This window comes from Dreissena polymorpha, chromosome 15 (genome assembly GCF_020536995.1).
Source record: "Dreissena polymorpha isolate Duluth1 chromosome 15, UMN_Dpol_1.0, whole genome shotgun sequence".
Lineage (NCBI taxonomy): Eukaryota > Metazoa > Mollusca > Bivalvia > Myida > Dreissenidae > Dreissena > Dreissena polymorpha.
This window is the reverse complement of record NC_068369.1, coordinates 7,963,316-7,985,874: the sequence shown is the minus strand read 5'-3', so window position 1 is coordinate 7,985,874 and position 22,559 is coordinate 7,963,316. Positions and strand designations below refer to the sequence as shown.

The following is a 22,559-nucleotide window of genomic DNA, read 5'->3' as shown; positions in this document are numbered from 1 at the left end:
GGTAGGGATAGTACTTAGGGCCTATGATAGACAACCATAAAAATACATGGATAATAGATGTGTTGTTTGCATTTATTTGCAAATATAAAAACACGTGTATTTTTTATAAGATATTTAAGTGATGTCAGAAATTCAATTAACGTGGTCACCACGCGGCATCCATTAATTTTAATAAAAATGTCCAATTGTAGAAAAATGGATTTTAAAATGTCTACATAAAATAAAGCTTTATTATATTTATTAACCTGACTGAAAAAAAAATGTCAGCCGCCGAACTGTTGCGTTCGTGCCGGAACCCGGGATTAAACCGGGGCCTTTAGATGATTGTTGCCTACACAACTTCAGTCTAACGCTCTCCCAACTGAGCTATTCCGGCTGACATCATTTACGTCCTGCTATTTGTTAAGTTGTGTATAGCGATCGTTATTATATGTCTATTAATAAACTAATACATTGTACGTTATCGTACCACTACGCCTTCCAATAAACTTGCTTGCTCGATAGGTCGTCAAATATCGTACTACATTGATTCTCCACTAAATAAGCAAATTAGAAAAAACACAAAATAAATATATTTTGATTATGTTTTGTTTTTATACAAAACCAGAAAGTTTCGCGTATTTGCCCAGTCCCTGTGATCTTTCCCCTGTGATCAGTTTTGGATCAGTTATTAATTAGAACAATAAGCTTTACATTATTGGCAATAAATGTTGAAATAAATGTAATAGGCAAAAATGCAGTACGTATTTACACTAATTTACACAAAAAATCACCACTATGCAAGATATTCTTAAAACAAAAATATATACATTGATCCGTAAAATAACTTCTCCTCCCCTAAGCGAAAAAAATGCATTACATACTAGTCGCCGCTCTCCAGAGCGACGCCAATAATAAATGTCTTGTGGTATTTGTGCAATTTTGTTTGACCCGGTGTTTCCCTGCAATGCGTGTAGAATCGACAGCATAGTATAAAACTGAACTATGTCAAATGCGGACTGTGTTACAAAAAATAAACATGAGCCGCCATCTGTGAAAAAGGGGTTTAATGCATGTGCGTAAAGCATCGTCCCAATTTAGCCTGTGCAGTCCGCACAGGCAAATCAGGGACGACACTTTTCGCTTTTATGATATATTCTGTTTACAGAAAATCTCTTCTAAGATAAAATCAAGTGTATGCGGAAAGAGTCGTCCGTGTGTCGGACTGCACAGGCTAATCAGGGACGACACTTGACGCACTCGCATTAAACCCCTTTTCACAGAGCACGGCTCATATTTATGTAATATTAATAAAGCCTTAGTTTTGGTACATAAGCAAATACGTGTTAATGATATGTAACTCGTTTATATCATTTAAAATAAAGCAATTCATGTCGTTACCGAACAAATGTACTACGTAATGTATGCTAACCCTCAAAGGGGTTTGATTGGACACGTTTACTTTATGTACAAATTATAGAAAAGTGAGAAAAAATATAGATGTCATGTTTTAACAGTCAGATTTTATTGGAATTAAGCAAGCTACCGTTTGTTTGGTATCCCTTCCCAAAAAGATAAGTTATTATAATTGACAATATCTTATTATAATTGACAATTTCTGTGCAATTACAACAGGATCAATACTTTTGACGAACAATGTATTCAACACATGTATCGATTCTTGACCATACATGTAGAACTGTCAGATAGATGTTACAACGCATACGTACTACAAAAACATGCATAAGCATAGTCTGGTTTAACGAAGATCTTCGCTGTCATTTGTACAATTTGAACTTCTTTTTCAGTAATTGCATCATACTGAAGTTTTCCACTATGTTCGGCTTTCCACTTTGTCTCATTTCTGGGAGGCGTCGCCTCGAAATAAAGTTAAAACCGTTACCACGCATGTTCCGATGAGCATAATGACACAAGTCACAGCTATTATGACTGAAAGCGCGATGTTTGGAGTGTGCGCATTGGGAGACATTACGCCAGCAGCAGCAAAACCAGTGCCATACACATTGGCACCAAACAGCGCTCCCAACAGACAGCTTCGAAAATAGTACTGAAAAAGAGCACATGTTTAAGCTTAGCACATGCGATCATTATATTAATATTAAATCAGATCTAACTGATATGTTCATGCTATATTCATGAACTGTATGTATTTTCGAAATGCAAGTCAAAAGAAACATTTAATTTCGTCCTGTTTATTTAAGATTTTTTTTTATGAATACATAACATCGCACAGGTGGTTAGCGTGTGGCTATGATATTAATTAATGAAAACATCATTTAGAATGAAAACTATTAAAATTATAACGAAAAATCAACTTCTCGGAAAAAAGTTTTCACTATCAAATATATATATATATATATATATATATATATATATATATATATATATATATATATATATATATATATATATATATATATTGCAAGATATGTACATTTCCAGAAAGGAAATTCATTTCGACGTTATATACGCTATGTTCTGTTATTCAAGTACGCACTACCGCAATAAACAACGTTGACTGTTTATTTTGTGAATAGTCGTGTGCAATTAAAAATGAACAGCAACAAAATCGAGCATACCTTTAATTGCTCTAACGTCACATGTAGCGGTAATAATCGATCATTATAGACCATTATTAGGGGATACACACCATAATTGACCCCTATAAACAACCCATAAATCGTGCTCGCGTCTTATCAAATCTATTATTATGAACATAAAACGTAAAAGAATTGGTCGATGCCAGAATGCAGACGACATTCGGATCAGAGCTTGAAATGGCTTGTAAACTTTTCAAGCATCGCGACGTCATAACCTGAAAATCAAGCGCCGCGGCGTAATGGATTTTGAAGTCCAGGCACCGCGGGCCCGCTGTGCTTAAACCGTCTGGGGAAATGCCTATATATATATATAAACATTGCAAGATATGTACATTTCCAGAAAGGAAATTCATTTCGACGTTATATTCGCTCGAGTTCATGGAAATCGCTGCACAATTGATGAAGTTATGGCTGTTGAAAGCGATGCCCCCTGTTAATAGTGAAATTTTTATTTTCAGAGAAGTTGATTTTTCGTTATAATTTGGTTATTTTTCATTCAAAATGATGTTTTCACTAATTTAATTAATATGATAGCCACACGCTAACCACCTGTGTTACATAGTAATAATTTATATTAATACATGTATATATCGTTATAACAGCGCTTTCTCTTTATTTCTTTTTTCTTTTTTCTTTATTTTATTTATTTCTCGCTTGTTTACGATCTTCTTACGTATTCATAAAAGTAGACTTACCACAAAGCTGATCCATACCACATAATTTGATTCGGATAATTGCCCAGTCCGAACTACAATGTACGTCATCAAGAGTGTCATCAACAGTCCCTTCAAGAGGAAACACATGTCACTGTTAACAGAGTTCAGCGTTTAGCCGAGCCTCGTTCAGAGAAAACTGAAGCTTAATGAATGTGCGTAAAGTGTCGTCCCAGATTCGTCTGTACAGTACGCACAAGCAAATTAGGGATAAAAATGGGGTTAAATGAATGTGGATATAGTTTCGTCCCAGATAAGCCTGTGCAGTCCGCACAGGCCAATCAGGGAACCGAAAACGGGGCTAAATGAATGTGGGTTAAGTATCGTCCCAGATAAGCATGTGCAGTCCGCAAGGCTAATCAGGGACGACACATTCCGCCTAAACTGTATTTTCGTTTCGAAGAGATTTCCTATAAATGAACAATGACATTACGACGGAAAGTATTGTCCCTTATAAGCCCGTGCGGACCACACATGCTATTTTGGAACGAGGCTACACGCATACATTAAACCCAGTTATCTCAGAACGATGCTCAATTAAAAACACATTTCATACAAGCAGATAAGTATTAATTGTAACTTATCATTAAAATATAATAATGTATTAGTTTCTCTATGTAAGTACATACATAAACCATTAAATATCAACATTTAATTTAAACATTTAAAACGTATATTTCGATATTATACATGTCGTCATTACACCTTCTAGCAGCTGGTAAATTGCTGTAGATTAATACGATTTGCTATCTTTGTTAGAGTAAAATTGTATTTATAAAAACTTTGCATATACAGAAAATGCTATATCTAAGAATTGCCGATGACGACATACCTGAGTTAGAAAATGTAACTGTTCTTTAGGTAATGGCAACATAAAACATTGAATAAATTGTTTATAAATAAAAACACTAGCTTCACCGGCAAGAGAGACCCCTATTTCCCATTAATTCACCGCAAGAAGCCTATGCCAAAGTGAGTTAAAAGGAAAATAATTTGAAGAAGATAATTTGAAGAAGAAAGGTTGATGGACGCATGGCTGCTTCACAATATACCATTTTTATATTTCCGATATCGATTTCTTGATGAAACGAATCGAGAACGAAGCCGATTTAGAACCTGGCGAATGTAAGCTTTGAACTTGCTGAATGTACAACCCTCGTCGAAACTGGGCCTTATAAATGTTCGTAATGTGTCATCCCAGATTAGCCTGTTTAGTCTACACAGGCTAATTAGGGACGACACTTTCCGCCCAACTGGATTTTCGCTAAGAAGAGACTGCCTTTCAACGAAAAATAACATACAAGCGGAAAGTGTCTTCCCTGACTAGCATTTGCGGACTGCACAGGCTAATGTGGGACGTGACTTAATGCACTTGCAATAAGCCCGGATTTGCCAGAGCGAGGCGCAAAGCGTTTATTCCATACCAGGACTCCGTTCCCAACGCAAACTGTGTAGTTTGTAAGGGTCGCGTAAACACTGTACTTCTCCACGACGCTGAATATAAGCAGGACAAGAGAAGTTACACCAAATAAACCGGTGAGTACTTTATTTTTCTGTAAATCATCTTGCATCTCACTGACTGAAATAAAATAAACGTTGGTATATGTTTTTATTATCGTTGTGTGATTGAATAAACTGGTTATACAGGTTGTAAAGGTGTTGCATGTTCAATGGATCGGAAATCAAGATGATATGAGGTGATCGATATATAAGATATTTTATTTCTCTTTTATACGTATGTTAATACACATTAATAAAGGGTGTTGTATTGAGAAAATAAAATATTGGTTCACCCAGGTGTTATTTAGTGTGTTCCTTACATTACCTGCTAATCTGAAGCATATGCTTATGTACTTATACTTCCAGGGAATAATTAATTCTTTGTATCATGTTTGTAAGTGCTGAGTGTAATTGAAACTGTATACAGTTGCATCGTGGGAAAAAATGGCGTAATACAGATGACAGTTTATTTTAATATTTAAAAACAAGTAAGAAACTTGCAGCATGACATATGCGGAACTAAAAGAGTAATTAAGTAGCACTTATAGCAATAAAAGGTCAGACTTATCTTCGTAGACTTTATAGAACACTAAAACATCAGCTGCATAAATTATATTTAATTCTACAGTAAGTAAAGTGATTTAGAAAACACTTATATTGTACCACATAACCTGCTATGAAACTATACTATTCGTGTACACACATAAACGTTATTAAAGATGGGAATGTATTTCATGTCAAACCCTTCAACATATGAATGAGATGTTTGTCATTTAAACGTCAAGTTCCAAAATGTGCTTAAAATAAAGTAAGTTCCAGAAAGGGGTTTAACTTATTTATGCCTAGCGTCTAGAAAAAAAGGCCTTGGCAAACAGCGTAGACCCAGATGAGGCGTCTCATCAGGGTCTGCGCTGTTTGCTTAAAGGAATTTCTGTAAGAAATATTCTAAATATAGAAATAAATATACTAGACATCCCTAATTTTGAAAAAAGATCATATTAAGATGGATGGGAGAGTCCACTAGGCATAAATGGGTTAAATCAAAATATTTCGGAAATACATTCATGTTTAGAGATAAAACCGCGTCGGGAAAATGAATTGTCGTGTTTGTTGGTTATATTTTACTAAATACATGCGCAAATACTATATTATACTGTATATACTGCATTTTAAGACAAAATGATATTAGTGTATCAACTTTCTGGAAGGTCATGTCAGCACACAACCGATGTGTGGTCGGTTTTTCTTCAATAACGTTTTTACTAAGACGTCTACAATTTAAAAAAAAAGAGTGAGGCGCCAACACTTTAGAGCCGAAAGGGAGTATTCATGTTAATGAAATATTATTTTTAAGTGACTTACAGAGTGAAAATATACGAAGCCATTCACAATAAGTATCAAAATGGCGCCATTTTGTAAATCAGTTCCAACTAACATTACTTAACTCATTTATGCCTAGCGTCTAGAAATCAAAGTACTGAAAGTACTGGTGTGACGATGCTTTTGAAGAGGTTGGATATATAGAGGATATTTGTTGGATTCGGTGGAATATCGAATTTCTCAGAAAAAAAGCAAAAAATATCGATATTTTCAGTGTTAGCCTCTAAACCTTTAAGTTCGTGCACCTTAAATTTCAATCGCATATCTTTCATGAAAAATCATTAGACAATAACTAAACTTGATATATACTTTATGATTTATCTTTTGTTTAACAAATAACGAGTGAAATATGTTGGTTGACAGATAATAATAATGGAGTTACGTACCTTTAAACATTCATGTATATGGTAGTCTGCGTCACACAGAATAACCCTATAAGATCGTGTACCGATTTTGATGACGTCACAGCGAGACCCTGGGATGTGTTTATAATAGCCGATATATGTTTTTTGCGAATATGTGTTTATTTGTATTAAATATGTATTGTTTTAGATGAATTTCGTGAATAAACTGTATTGAAAATAATGGTTTAAACAAAACTGGTCTTCATAAAAACGAAATATGAACTGTGATAACTGTATTCAGAGGTCTAGATAAAGTGTATTTACTAACGGAAAATAGCTCAATAAAATTCTATTCACAATGGGGGCATAAAAGGCTGTCACCCCTTCTAATGACAGTTGTTTTGTGACAAAATCCCAAATTGACGCAGTGGGAACCTTTATCGCAATAGGCCAGACACGATCTTAAAGTATGGTCTCGTGTCATCATTTGGGGGTAAAATTTTCCGCATACACAGCATACTTTAATCATATTGTAATGCAAAGTACAGAAAGCGCAATATAAATTCGAGACGGGCCTCCAAGGGAAACTACTCTTACAACATTTTACGATCAAAACATTGACAAACATAGCCGTCTGGTGAAGGAATTGTGCAGATTTTAAACATTGTTTAGGCTATTTCTTTGGAACGAGGTCAGAAAAACGGACAATTTATATCATAGTTATTGTTTTTTCGTCATGATTGTTGTCTTATCGGCTGTGGAAATTCTCGCGTTACAAAAGTGAACAGTTTTCGGGCACGTGCTTTCGAATCTTGCTTAGAAGTTTACGTCATAAAAAAGTACACGATCTTATAGGGCTGCACGAAGTTATAGGAATAGAGGATATATTTCACTGTTTAAAACTGTGAAATACCAGTTATTTTCACTGATATTTCTGTATAAGTCACCGGAAAGCATGAAATAAATAACCATCCATTTTAGTTAATCTACATCATCGCAATTGTGTAATTTGTATTGCTTGTCATTTATCCGTAGGTCAATAATAATGGTTGTGGTGCAGTTTTCATTCTTGGACACTGCACTCCCCTTAAATGAGATTTATTTACCTAAAAGTCTCATATTTGAACTAACAATTCTTTTGGGAGTAATGGTCCAGACAACCAATGGATAAAACAGCAACAATATGCTTACCCATAATTTTTCGAAGAACATAATGGAGAATTCCTGTGCTAGCCTCCAATCACAGTATGTTGGGGTATAACAATAGTCAATTTTTTTTTACTATACACAGATAGCTTTAACAGCACAATGTGGCTCATCTGAAATTGATTGTTTCCTAGTGATGTTAACTAATTTTTCATGAAGATCTAGAATAAAATATGGCATTGTGAGTATGAACAAACTATTTACGTTTATCCGATTTAGTTGAGCCGTGTTAGCGAGTTCCTACTTTTATTTATTTGAACATTCTGATCAACTGCCATGAAGATCAGGTAAGTGTTAACATAGATTCTAATGATTTTAGTTATTGATCAAATGCTTGGAAGCACATGACCCACTTTGGAACGTGACCTGTTAATCACTGAGACTAGACCTTGTGACCTAAATTTTGAATATGCTTCTTTCAAGCTTGACTTTAAAATCATTAAAAATAATGTTCTAACCAATTTACAAGTGGATCAGAGAGAGAATGTGACCACTAAAGTATTAACAGACCTTTTCTTATATTTGACCTAGTGCCCTAATGTTTGACAGAATATGAAACCCAAAATGACATAGAGGTGACTACGTTTCATAAGAATCTGGCAAAGAGGTGACACCCAAATTTAAAAATTGTAAAATGATATCTAATGTGTTCCCAATAAACTTTGGATAAAATACAACATACAAAGAGTGATACCAAAAGCTCACATTGTCACATCATAACAAGTGAGCTAAATAACCAAAACTATGATATCATATAATTGCACGGTAACTTCCAATAACAATAAAATGTTACTTTTGAAACAAATACAATACCTTCCCTTTCTTACTTCAGGCTGTTCTTAAACAAGATAGCCCTGTATCGCTCACCCATAACTCCTTCTATAGCGTCAAAACTTGTGTATGATTTGACGAAGTTGTAACCTAGCTTTAGCCTGCACATGATAAACTTGCAAATTCAGCTTTTGATTTGATTAAGATGGACATTGTAAGCAATTTTCATGAAAATCAGGAAGATAATGTGACCTGTAGAAAGGTGAAGAAAGTTTTCTATAATTTGACCTTATGACCTAGTTTTTGACAAACTGCCAACTTTAAACTGAAATTTTATTTCATCAAGATAACATTCTGTCAAATTTTCATGAAGATCTTGAAGAAAATGTGACCTCTGGAGTGTTCACTAACCTTTTCTGTGATTTGGTCTGTTGACCTTGTTTGGACCACATATGACCTACTTTCAAACTTAACCTAGAATTGACCGAGATGAACATTTACCAACATGAAACAAACAAGGGCTGTTTGTAAAACATGCATTCCCCCTATATAGGCTGTCAGTTGTAGTGGTAGCCATTGTGTGAATACATTTTTTGTCACTGTGACCTTGACCTTTGATCTAGTGACCTGAAAATCAATAGGGATCATCTGCCAGTCATGATCAATGTACCTATGAAGTTTCATGATCCTAGGCCTAATTGTTCTTGAGTTATCATCCGGAAACCATCTGGTGGACTGACCGACTGACGGACTGACCGACATGTGCTAAACAATATACCCCGAACAAGCCACATAAGAAATGCAGCATAACACATTCTAAAAGTAAACGACATCTGTGCAATGATATCTTTTCTTCAAATGGAAAGATGAACAAACAAGAGGGCCTGAAAAGCCCAAAGTCGTTCACCTGAGATAACAAGATATTATTGGGACAAATATTGTGACCAAAGTCATGAAGATCGGAAAATAAATGTGGCCTCTCGAGTGTTAACAAGGTTTTGCTATAGCAATATAAGGAAAAATGCCTCACCCCTTGGCAGCCATGTTTTTCAACCAATTGTAACCCTTTTCGAACTGATCCAAGATATCATTGAGACTTATATTCTGGCCAAATTGTATGAAGATTGGAATATAAACGTGGCATCCACAGAGTTAACAAGGCAAATGTTGACGGCTCACGACGGCCATAAAGCGATCACAAAAGCTCACCATGAGCACGTTGTGCGATTACACTCAACGTGTTCAAATTTTTCTCACAGGCTTTGCCATTGACCTTTATAGTATGGATGGCTTTGTTATAATTTATTGCTATCATGTACCTGCAATATTGTGTGTATGTTTACAATACACAAAGCATATGATGTAAATAGACTAATTGAGCTTATACTTATCTGATTACTATAGCCAGGTCAATTAAGGACTTGAAAAACATGTTTTTTGTCCTGATTTCATGAAGACTTGAGATATTTATGCACATAGAGTTTCAAGATTTGGGATGATCCACAAATAAAAAGTATTTTTGATCTGTGTTGTGCAGGCTCTTTTTCCATGACTGTCAAAGTGAAATTTTCATGTGAAAAGGATGTCAATTTTTTTCTGAAGTACTTCATTCAACTATTGTGTATAAGGAACTGTTCTGCATATAATTTGCCATTTTGATAGGAGATGATCAGGGTGACAGAGAAAAGGGATATGCATTTGAGATCTGGTCAGGACTCCATATAAAAGTGGTTATATTTAAAAATGTTTAATTACCACATGACCACGGAATCTAGATCTCCGTGACATGACTAAGGTTCTAAATTAATCTAGTATGAACATTTTAACTATATCTTTTTAACACTAAAAATAATATTTGATGCACAAATTTAATCTACCAATGTGTACAGATACTACTTAACATATATTTGACTGTATTGAATGAAGGAACTAGTTAAAATATCCATTAGAAAAAGAGATCAGGATATGAAATATTCATTGCCTGAAGCACTGACCCTGGAGCTATGTTTATATATCTTTAAACACACTGATTAAAGAAGTAAAACAATACATTGATACAAAAGAGGGAACATCATCCACTGTTAACAATATGATACATAATTATGAATCATATTTTTTATCTGGATCTGGATAGGTACACAGCATGATGTTTAGGTGTGCGCGCTTGGGAGCGATATAGGAGTTACTTATATTTTGGATTTAATTTAATTCACTGAAATTTATCACTGAAGTTACAGTATGATCTCATTTGATATAGATGTACATGATTGTATCAAGCAACATATATTAAATAATTATCAGTATTAATTCACTGTCATGATGTCAGTATCATGTAAATGATTTCAGTATAACAATCATATGCATCAATTTTGTAAATATAAATATAAGTATAATACATGAAAACATTTTTGAAACAAGGGCTGTTTGTAAAACATGCATGCCCCCCATATGGGCTGTCAATTGTAGTGGCAGCCATTGTGTGAATACGTTTTTGGCACTGTGACCTTGACCTTTGACCTAGTGATCTGAAAATCAATAGGGGTCATCTGCAAGTCATGCTAAATGTACCTATGAAGTTTCATGATCCTAGGCGTAAGCTTTCTTGTGTCATCATCCGGAAACCATTTTACTGTGTCAAGGCACCGTGCCCTTGACCTTTGACCTAGTGACCTGAAAGTCAAAAGGGGTCATCTGCGAGTCATGATCAATGTACCTATGAAGTTTCGTGATCATAGCTATAAGCGTTCTTGAGTTATCATCCGGAAACCATTTTACTATTTCGGGTCATCGTGACCTTGACCTTTGACCTAGTGACCTGAAAAGCAATAGGGGTCATATGCAAGTCATGATCAATGTACCAATGATGTTTCATGATCCTAGGCATAAGCGTTCTTGAGTCATCATCCGGAAACCATTTTACTATTTCGGGTCAACGTGACCTTGACCTTTGACCTAGTGACCTGAAAATCAATAGGAGTCATCTGCGAGTCATGATCAATGTACCTATGAAGATTCATGATCCTAGGCATAAGCGTTCTTGAGTTATCATCCGGAAACCATTTTACTATTTCGGGTCACCGTGACCTTGACCTTTGACTTAGTGACCGCAAAATCATAAGGGATCATCTGCGAATCACGATCAATGTACCTATTAAGTTTCATGATCCTAGGCCTAAGCATTCTTGAATTATCATCCGGAAACCATCTGGTGGACGGACATACGGATATACGGACCGACATGTGCACAACAATATACCCCCTCTACATCGAAGGGGGGCATAATAATACAGTAGCATGAACCAACAAGGGAGGCAACTTGTTATGTCACAATTTTGCAGTGTATAAAAAGTGGTACTTAATTATCTCGCTTAACATGGGTCTAAATTACGTTTAAAAGCTATTTTCTGATTGGATGAAACAGTCCGAAATCATCCAATAAATAAAGTCGAGATACTTATCTTGCGGAACATGCAATGCTAGGCCGCATGCAAGCTATTTAGAAAGTAAATATCGTAAATCAAAAAGTTTGTTATGTTTTTTTCGCGGTCATATACAGTGCTCCTGGCTGAAAACGATACAATATTACTTTTAAATTATTCATGTTTTAGTTTTTAGCACGAAAGAGGTAGAACATTTGTGTAAAACATAAGAATTTTTTTTAAACTTGTTTGTGCTATAATTTAACGAGTGGTTACGGAAATTACCGATTGTACAGATGTATCGACAGACATATGCAAAACGAATGATTAGCTTGCATATTTCAAGTATATCAGCCTTGAAATCACCTATTAATCAAATGAGAATCAAAATTATTAAAATATAAACCAGTAATGTTCATTAACACCAAAATCTTTGAGCACAACCATCATATTTTTGGAAACCGCGGCGTATTGTCTTTCGGAAACCGACGATTGGTAATTGCCGTAACCATATGGAAAATTTCATCACTGACAAGTTTCGTTTCTAATGTTTTTTCTCAAATATTCTACCACAAAATTATTGTATACCATTACACAAATGAATAACAAGTAATAATTCCTTGATTTTGGGGAGGACACTTTCTATAAATGCTTATTAATACGCATTAAGGCTAAACTTAAGTGCATAAAATATTGAAAAAGAATTCATAATTCAAGTGTAGTCAAGTGTTCGTTCCATCCGATATATTAATTCATCCACATTGCTCAGTCACTCAATTATATTAGAAATTATTACGAATATCTGATAAAACTTGCATTATTTATTTTTATCTTCAAACTTCCATTTCATAAATGTTTTTTTTAAAACGCCGTCAATTGTATATAGATTTCTCTAAAGTTTGAAAAACATTTAGGCAAATATTACTCATGTAAGATAAAATGCAAATAATTAATAAAATATTCCCTTTTAATCAGTATGTTGGTTTATCGGTCAAACACAATACCACTTTGAACATTGAATTATTTAAAAGTTATAACAAACATTCAATGTTCTCCGGACAAATGATTCATAACACATATAACAGATTGATAGGAAGATATGAACAAATCGAGGTTGCTAGGTTGCCAGCCTAGAATGGTCCTGTTAGTATGGAAGTACTTGATATCTAAATTTATTAGCCATTGGGTGTTGTAAAGACATAAAATATTTTATGAAATGTCTAAAAGTGTAAAATTAGTTTGCATTTAGTAAAAGAAAGGCATTATATAACCCTTAAATGGCTGACAGGAATTTTTGGCTGAATACAAATAAAAAGAGGCATTATGCTTCTTGAAAATAAAAGTAAACATCATTATTTCATCATTAAACATCAAGATGTTAACGGACGACTTATGACCCAGTGATCAGGGAAAAACTGTTAAGCGCCTTTGAACGCTCATCTCGAGTATGAAAAGGGCGCTATATAAATGTGGTATAAAAAAAACTATATATGAATTTTCTGATCAATAGTGTTATTTTTAGTGAATAGGGGAAATACATTTACAAGAATAAACAGTATAATTATCAATGTTTTGGTGAAGTGCATCATAAAATTATCATAGTACCAGTTTTGGCAAAAAAAACAATTACATTTTTTAAATTTCATAACCCCTTGTTGCAAAAAAAAATCATGAAAATTAGAATTTTCAGAATAAGTTTTTAAAATAAAATAAAAAATTGCTTTATTAGACCCTAGATATTATTTTTGCAATCATTTTTCATCAATTACATGTTTAAAAAAATTATTGTTTCATGCTACTCATGGTACCAGTTCTTTGTCAGAAAATCAATAACATTTTTTTTAATGCGTACCCCTTGTTGCAAAAAAAATCATAAAAAAATAGAATTTTTTAAGAAATCCTTTAAAACAAAAAGAAAATGCCTTCTTAAACCTTAAATATTATTCCTGAAAGCATATTACATCAATTATTTATGTTTGAAAAAATCATTGGTTCATGCTAAATACAGTTTGATATACTGTAAATAATGTAACTACACATCCAAGTAGTGAGTCCATCAAACTATTGCAACTGAAACACCTGGTGTGCCAAGGCACCAGCCGAAGTCAAATGCCTTCTGACTTAGTGCATTTTACTATTTATAACATCTACATTAGTTACAGATACATGTTTACATTTGTTTGTATTTGAAAACAATGTATAATCTTAAATGACATCTTTTGACCATGCATGTCTTAGATTTCAAAATCCAGGCCCTGGTCGGACACATTGGTAACATTAACGTTAAACTGTTACCAGGCTTTTGAATTTAATTAGCCAGGTCGCAGGAAAAGGGCAGTCTAATCAGTATCCAATTAAACAATTTGTCATTGTGAGAAAACCGCTCTTAAGCAAATAGCTCTCATGCAACTGCAGGCTGATTTGGATCTAAACTGGCCACACTCGCTTTAATGTCTCTTTTACTGTGATACAGTTAATTTAACTTTAAATGGATCTTTTCACGTTTTGGAAAAAAGTTGTATTGGATTCGCAAACTTTCGTTTAAGTTATGTTATTTGTGAGGAAACATTATTACTGAACATTTACATGGTCTAATATAGCCATTATATGCATCTTTTAACGATTTAAAAATTATAAAGCGTTCCAACGCGAAACGATGAAATAATTTGGAGATATCTGTTGTTGTCGTTTAATTTTGTGAAACTACGAAGATTGTTTATATTAGGTATAAAATACGTCAACCATTTATACTTGGCAGAAAAGTCGAGCAGTCTAATGCGTTTTTACTCCAGGACTAAGGGGTCACTGGTTCGAGCCCTGCTGCTGGCTACTTTTTTTGAGAATTTTATTCTGGATTTTCCACTGGAGCTTTTAAGATCCAATGTTTACATTTATCAAAATAAAGCATTTAATGACTAGCTAAAAAACATGCAAAAATCTGTTAAAAGGCCCCTTTAACATGATATCTATTCCTATAAATATGAGGTCGATATACATGGACTAAACGGTATATCACATCTAATTATTTGGACTATAATGATATCAACTACTTAAATAGAAAGAAGAAAGAATTCATACAAACCAGTCATTTGAGTAAAGACTTTGTAATCAATGTTGTATTTCAGGACAGCTTGGTGATATGCAAATCCCATATGACACGTTGATATCGGGTATCATAGCCATTCAATAAGTCGCAAAAATGCTTGAACAAAATATATAAAGCAAAATGTGACTTAAAATGATAACTAAAAATACCAGTATCATCAGTATGCCAGTTTTGCCTTGTCAAGCTGTCGAGATCCAGAAAGTGCTTCATTTCACATTGAATATATCCTTCGAATTCCATTTATTGTTGCATTACTAAATAGCGAAACAAGCCTATTTAAGATGTAAGAAAGTTTTGACACGAGTGTTATCAAGTCTCTCATTAGCTAAGGAATCATCAGCGTACAGTTTATATAGAATTGACATACCTGTACGCTATGGCAAGCAGTTCGACGCATAATCCCAAGAAACTAGGTTTCTCGTGAGAACCTAGGTTCTCAGAATGAGAACTATGGCAAGCGGTTCGACGCATAATCCCAAGAAACTAGGTTTCTCATGAGAACCTAAGTTCTCAGAATGAGAACCTAGGTTCTCAGAATGAGAACCTAGGTTCTCGCTTGAAGATTGCACATGGCGTCAAGAACCAAAGTTTTCAAATGAGAACCTAGGTTTTTCATGAGAACCTAGGTTCTCATTTGAAAACCTAGGTTCTCATGAGAACCTAGGTTCTCATTTGAAAACCTAGGTTTTCATGAGAACCTAGGTTCTCATGAAAAACCTAGTTTCTTGGGATTATGCGTCGAACTGCTTGCCATATCCGTGGTTTTCATTTGGGAACCATAGGTTCTCTGAGAACCTAGGTTCTCTGAGAACCTAGGTTTTCAGAAAACCTAGGTTCTCATGAGAACCTAGGTTCTCATTATGAGAACCAAGGTTCTCATAGAACCCAGGTTCTCTTGAGAACCTAGGTTCTTTGAAAACCTAGGTTCTCTGAAAACCTAGGTTCTCTGAGAACCTAGGTTCTCAGAGAACCTAAGTTTTCATAATTACGCGTCGGACGGCGTAAACTTGCTCGTTTGGAATACGGGACACATATTATTCAGGGCGCAGGATCAATGGGGTTCACATATGATTACACACGGGCTGGACAGAATGAAAACACGCCGTTAAGAACTTTATTTTTGCAGATATCTCAAGTTATTGAAATATGTTTGCAAAGTCTTTAGCGCATAAGTTTTTCTTGCAGTGTTGCCGATATCTTACTATTGAATAATACATTATTACACATAATCAATAGGGATAAAACTTGTATTTTATACCATAATGATTGCTTCCTACATGTAGGTCACAGACATACTTAAAATAGAAAACTGTACCGTACAGTCGTTTGAGGCCCGAACAAGGGAATTGAATATTTGAAACTCATTTAATGCTGTAACAATATATTATGTAACGATTGATCTGAATTTTTAGTCTCAAAATAATATTTACAATTAAAGATGTATTTCATAAACAGTTCAATTTTTTATTAACGTGTTCAGACCAATGTCGACCGATTACTTTACTAATTTCATTCCTAAATAACACCCATGCACGGAAACATGAACAAGAGGCGGTCACTGACGGCTAATGCCTGTGGTCACAAATATTCAACAGATAAGTTTCGTAGAATATTACTGAGCATTGTCTGAACATTGTTCAGAAAATGCTCTTGGGGAGAAACATTCACGGTTTCACGCCTATTTCTATTCATGTTACACATATGCCGCCAGCGTGTACCAAGCAATGGGAGACAACTGGAGGTTAATTATGGCACGCGGTTCGACGCATAATCCCAAGAAACTAGGTTTCTCAGAGAACCTAGGTTCTCTGAAAACCTAGGTTCTCTGAGAACCTAGGTTCTCAGAGAACCTAGGTTCTCATGAGAACCTAGGTTATTGAAATCCCAAGAAACCAGGTTTCTCACGAGAACCTAAGTTCTCATGAGAACCTAGGTTCTCATGAGAACCAAGGTTTATGAAATCCCAAGAAACCAGGTTTCTCATGAGAACCTAGGTTCTCATGAAAACCTAGGTTCTCATGAGAACCTAGGTTTCTCATGAGAACCTAGGTTCTCATTTGAAAACCTTGGTTTACGCTTGAGAACCTAGGTTCTCATGAGAAACTAGGTTTTTCATGAGAACCTAGGTTCTCATAGACACATAGAACTTAGGTTCTCATGAGAACCTAGGTTCTCATGAGAACCTAGGTTCTCATTCTGAGAACTTAAGTTCTCGTTTGGTATCCTAGGTTTTGAAAAGAACCTAGGTTCTCATTTGAAAACCTAGGTTCTCATGAGAACCTAGGTTCTCATTTGAAAACCTAGGTTCTCATGAGAACCTAGGTTCTCATTCTGAGAACCTAGGTTCTCATTCTGAGAACCTAGGTTCTCATGAGAAACCTAGTTTCTTGGGATTATGCGTCGAACCGCTTGCCATAGAGAACCGAGGTTCTCGCTTGAAGATTGCACATGGCTTCAAGAACCCAAGTTTTCAAATGAGAACCTAGGTTTTCATGAAAAACCTAGTTTCTTGGGATTATGCGTCGAACTGCTTGCCATATCCGTGGTTTTCATTTGGGAACCATAGGTTCTCTGAGAACCTAGGTTCTCTGAGAACCTAGGTTTTCAGAGAACATAGGTTCTCATTATGAGAAGGTTCGAATTATGAGAACCTAGGTTTTCATTATGAGAACCTAGGTTCTCTGAGAACATAGGTTCTCTGAAAACCTAGGTTCTCTGAAAACGTAGGTTCTTTGAGAACCAAGGTTCTCATGAGAACCTAGGTTTTCGGAATTACGCGTCGGACGGCGTAAACTTGCTCGTTTGGAATACGGGACACATATTATTCAGGGCGCAGAATCAATGGGATTCACATATGATTACACACGACACGGGCTGGACAGAATGACAACACGCCGTTAAGAACGTTATTTTTGCAGATATCTCAAGTTATTGAAATATGTTTGCAAAGTCTTTAGTGCATAAGTTTTTCTCTCAGTGTTGCCGATATCTTACGATTGAATAATACATAATTACACATTATCAATAGTGATAAAACTTTTATTTATATCAAAATGATTGCTTACTATATCACAGACATACTTAATATAGAAAACTGTACCTTACAGTCGTTTGAGGCCCGAACAAGGGAACTGAATATCTGAAACTCATTAAATGCTGTAACAATGTATTATGTAACGATTGATCTGAATTTGTTTCATTTTTTAGTCTCAAAATAATATTAACAATTAAAGATGTATTTCATAAACAATTCAATTTTTAACGTGTTTAGACCAATGTCGACCGATTTCTTTACTAATTTCATTCCTCGAGAAGTTTCCTACAGGGTTCGTTGAATATTACTTAGGATTGTCTGAACTTTGTTCAAAAAATGTTCTTGGGGAGTAACATTCACTGTTTCACGTTTATTGCTTATCATTCTACACATATGCCGCCAGCGTGTACCAAGCAATGGGAGACAACTGTAGAAAAAAATCGTTACATGTAACTTCATTGAGTTCCTTTTACATTGAAATTCCCGACGCCCTTTGATGCTTTGCATCAATACTTATCTTGTGTAAAAGTCATTTAAGGTGAAAAGCTGGGTAGAACAGCTACGCCGGAAAAACGCATTAGTGCTCTATACCTATGTTTAGGTAAGAGTTGTTTATGGCAAGCGGTTCGACGCATAATCCAAAGAAACTAGGTTTCTCATGAGAACCTAGGTTCTCATGAGAACCTAGGTTCTCATCAGAAACTAGGTTTATGAAATCCCAAGAAACCAGGTTTCTCATGAGAACCTAGGTTCTCGTGAGAACCTAGATTCTCATTTGAAAACCTTAGTTTACGCTTTAGAACCTAGGTTCTCGTGAGAAACACATAGAACTTAGGTTCTCATGAGAACCTAGGTTTTCATGAGAACCTAGGTTCTCATTCTGAGAACTTAAGATCTCGTTTGGTATCCTAGGTTTTCACAAGTACCTTGGTTCTCATTGAAAACCTAGGTTCTCATTTGAAAACCTAGGTTCTCATGAAAAACCTAGTTTCTTGGGATTATGCGTCGAACCGCTTGCCATAGTACGCTGAAGCCAACCCCGTATCGAAAGTCAACCAGAGTCGTAACATATTTAAGTCACGCTTTAAATCGAAGAAAGCTCATTTTCTTGGATACATTTCTGCGTATATTGGTGAATGAATACAAATAACTGCATCGGGGAATATTTTACGGTTCAAATGTTTCAAATGCATCTTGCAATAGATGAAAATAACTGTCATCAGTCTGAAATTCACCATTTTGACGCCATTGTCGCTTTGTCACGTGACGAGTTTTCATTTGGATACTTTCGGATCGACCTTGACATTTTTTGCTGAAATTATAAACATTACTTTCGTTTTCTGAAATCTGTTATTTGTGATTAACAACTTACGTGTGGTGGATTATAAGACTGATTTCAGTGTGAATCAGGTTGTTTTAAATAATATTTACTTTGAGTTTGTATTTACACTACAATTTGTTTACAAAACAAGCCAGAATAATCTAAAATACAGGGAAATGTCATTCTGAATTTGAAAACACTTGAGCACATGGTGTGTTACTTAAAATAGAAATAACGTCATATGCCCGTCAAATATCGGGAGATTCGCATTTCAAGAAAGTCTGTCAAACCGCTGTTTTTCTCGATATGTAAGAGCAGAATAGATACATTTTAAATGTTTAAGATAGTATTTTGTGAAAAAATATATCAGTTAAATGTGAAAAATGTCAATCTTTCCGATCAAGTGGTTGATTTGGGCCAATAACTGCATTTAAAAGCTGTTTTGGACCGGTTTTTGTTAACTGAAAACTTTTCGGGAATTTCTAGTTGACTTTCCTTATGGGGTTGGTCCATAACTATAAAGTCGCGCCTGTCAAAAATAACAAAAAGCGACTTTTTAAGTTATGATAGCCAGAACTAGTCTCTCATGGGCGAAGCCATTGTTGTAGAAAGTGATTCATTCACATCGAATATATCCTTCGAATTCAATCCATTGTTGTCATAAGCGGAGGTTTAGTGAATAAATAATTCATATATCCTAAATGACAGCTTCTAAATAGCGAAACAAGCCAATTTATGCTGTAAGAAAGTTTTTACACGAGACTCTCATGGGGCGGCCATTTTTGAATGTTGAAACACGAACGACAACTCTGCTAGGAGAATGTTATCAATGAAAATTAACGAGGTCGAGGTATTTCGATAAAAAAAATCGAGTTATCTCAATCGGACTGGCTCGGTCTGTTACATAGTTCGCCGTTATGAAGAATTTTTTTATGGTGTCATACCTTAGACGATGCTGAAACAGCATTGTCAAAAAGGACTTGGCAAACAGCGTATACCCAGATGAGACTCCGCATGATGCGGCGTCTCATCAGGGTCTGCGCTGTTTGCTTAAAGGAATCCTTGTTAGATATATTCTAAATATAGAAATAAACATACTAGACATCCCCAATTTGGAAATAAATTGATCCAACTTAAAAGGATGGGAGAGTCCACTAGGTATAAACACAGGTGGTTAGCGTGTGGCTATGATATTAATTAGTGAAAATATCATTTTGAATGATAAATAATCATATTATAACGAAAAATTAAATTTTATGAAAAACAAACTCACTATCAAATATATATATAACAAGGTATGCAACTCAAAATCACCCCAAAACGGGGTGCATCGCTTTGAGCAGCCATATCTTCATCAATTGTGCAGCGATTTTCAAGATCTCGGTCTTATTAAACGCAGAAATGAATTTCCGTTCTGGAAATGTATATGTCTTGCAATATTTTTACAAATGCTGGGTCAACTTTTAAGAAATAACACGATACACAACTCGCATGACCCTGTTGACACTGATCAGGCAGTATTTAAGACTGAAATCTTCACGGAGTAAATGGCATCTTCCCTACAAAGTTCATGTACCTCGATACCATAATTCAATAAAACGTATGAAAAAACATTATTACCGTTCTTGTCGTTTCATTATGCATCAAAACTAACTGTCCAGCGCCGTTTGAAACCTTTGTTTACATACATTTCAACAAACTGACATTTTAAACAAACGAGTGATTTCATTGGTCCAATGCGGAGGTGTGTCTTTACAACTGGAGAGTTCATTCATAATGACTGCATGATCATCGTCAACTGGGTAATGCGAGTTGTGTATCGTGTTATTTCTTAAAAGTTGACTCAGCATTTGTTAAAATATTGCAAGACATATACATTTCCAGAAAGGAAATTATTTTTTGTGCTGAATAAGACCGAGTTCGTGAAAATCGTTGCACAATTGATGAAGATATGGCTGTTCAAAGCGATGCATCCCGTTTTGGGGTGATTTTGAGTTGGATACCTTGTTATATATATATTTGATAGTGAATTTTTTTTTCCAGAAAAGTTAATTTTTCGTTATAATATGATTATTTATCATTTCAAATGATGTTTTTACTAATTAATATCATAGCAACACGCTAACCACCTGTGGGTATAAATGGGTTAAACGCAATCATCTCCCGTATACTCATGCACCCCTGCGTTGGTGATTTTGTCATTAACGAACTGTTCTACATACAGAATGATGTAGATATACGTGGTAAGAGCAGGTTTTAATACAAATTAAAGTATTTCTCGAATTTTATCCTATTTAAAGAATATTCTTTATTTTTAGAATTATCTTCAATAATTGCGTTGTTATTACGTAACCTTGGCCGAAACGCAATGCAAACACAATATTAATGGTAATTTACGTTGCAAAATCTACCACAATACTCGTGGGTGTAAATAACAAAATAAACAATGTCTGATAAAATTTATGACAAATAAAGAACGTGTTGAAATGTGTTATTCATGTAAACACCAGCAACATATAATAGGCCTTTAAAATGTGTGCATGTATTTTCTATTGTATTCATATGAAAATATCAGCATTGAACCGATTTTGTGAGTACACCCTTGAACAGGTAGTAGATCGTTTATGATTTGCCGTCGCATTATCAAACTATCCTATCCTTTGAAACACTCTTTTTAAGTGAAAAGAAGTCTCTTCCTAAATTATGTATCTTACCTGATCTTGACATAGTGAATTAAAAGCCTTTCCAGTCATAAAATATTACACAATCTTTAAACAATTAACATTACAAGACATTAAAGCCAATCTTATTAAGAACCTGTTGTTAACCTTAACAAGTGCACATATTAACTTTGATGAGTAAGCTTTACGATGATAAAACTTTACACCAGGAAGTCGACGTGTGTTTCGTCACGGTTGCTGCGTTAAAACTGGTTTTAAATCTTTTCATCCAAAATTTGAAGAAAACAACAACACGTTCAATCTTTACAAATTTTGATCAATTATCTCTAACCTTACACGAATTTAAACCATTTATACCTAGCGTCTAAAAACAGGCCTTGGCAAACCGCGTAGACCCAGATGTATCAGGGTCTGCGCTGTTTGCTTAAAAGAATTTTTGTAATAAATATTCTAAATATAGAAATAAATATACTAGACATCCCTA

The 22,559-nt window shown here is 34.9% G+C and overlaps 1 protein-coding gene and 1 long non-coding RNA gene across 3 annotated transcripts in view; one reads left to right on the top strand and one right to left on the bottom strand.

The window, feature by feature from the left end:
- Positions 1-1,920, top strand: part of LOC127859311 (uncharacterized) — a 37,992-nt gene extending 36,072 nt beyond the window's left edge. The window contains exon 3 of the long non-coding RNA XR_008039308.1: positions 1,788-1,920. This is a non-coding gene — a long non-coding RNA (uncharacterized LOC127859311). The remainder of the gene's footprint in view (positions 1-1,787) is intronic.
- LOC127859309 (uncharacterized) lies at positions 52-22,245 on the bottom strand. Of its 2 annotated transcripts, none has more exons than XM_052396583.1 (4): positions 22,109-22,245; positions 4,738-4,892; positions 3,296-3,385; positions 52-2,047 (listed from the first exon to the last, which is right to left on the bottom strand). In XM_052396583.1, the coding sequence occupies exons 1-4, from the start codon at positions 22,119-22,121 to the stop codon at positions 1,838-1,840; spliced, it is 468 nt and encodes a 155-aa protein (XP_052252543.1). In that variant the 5' UTR covers positions 22,122-22,245; the 3' UTR covers positions 52-1,837. The 2 variants fall into 2 exon arrangements, with proteins under 2 accessions (XP_052252543.1, XP_052252544.1); XM_052396584.1 differs by having other exon boundaries at positions 3,314-3,385.
- Between the last annotated feature and the right edge of the window lie 314 nt (positions 22,246-22,559).

Bases quoted from the DNA above. Each gene is read 5' to 3' on its own strand.
- LOC127859309 (XM_052396583.1), bottom strand. The intron at 3,386-4,737 runs GTATGGAATAAA...TTCCTCTTGAAG, and splicing joins GCGTTGGGAACGGAGTCCTG to GGACTGTTGATGACACTCTT. The intron at 2,048-3,295 runs GTAAGTCTACTT...GCTCTTTTTCAG, and splicing joins TGGTATGGATCAGCTTTGTG to TACTATTTTCGAAGCTGTCT.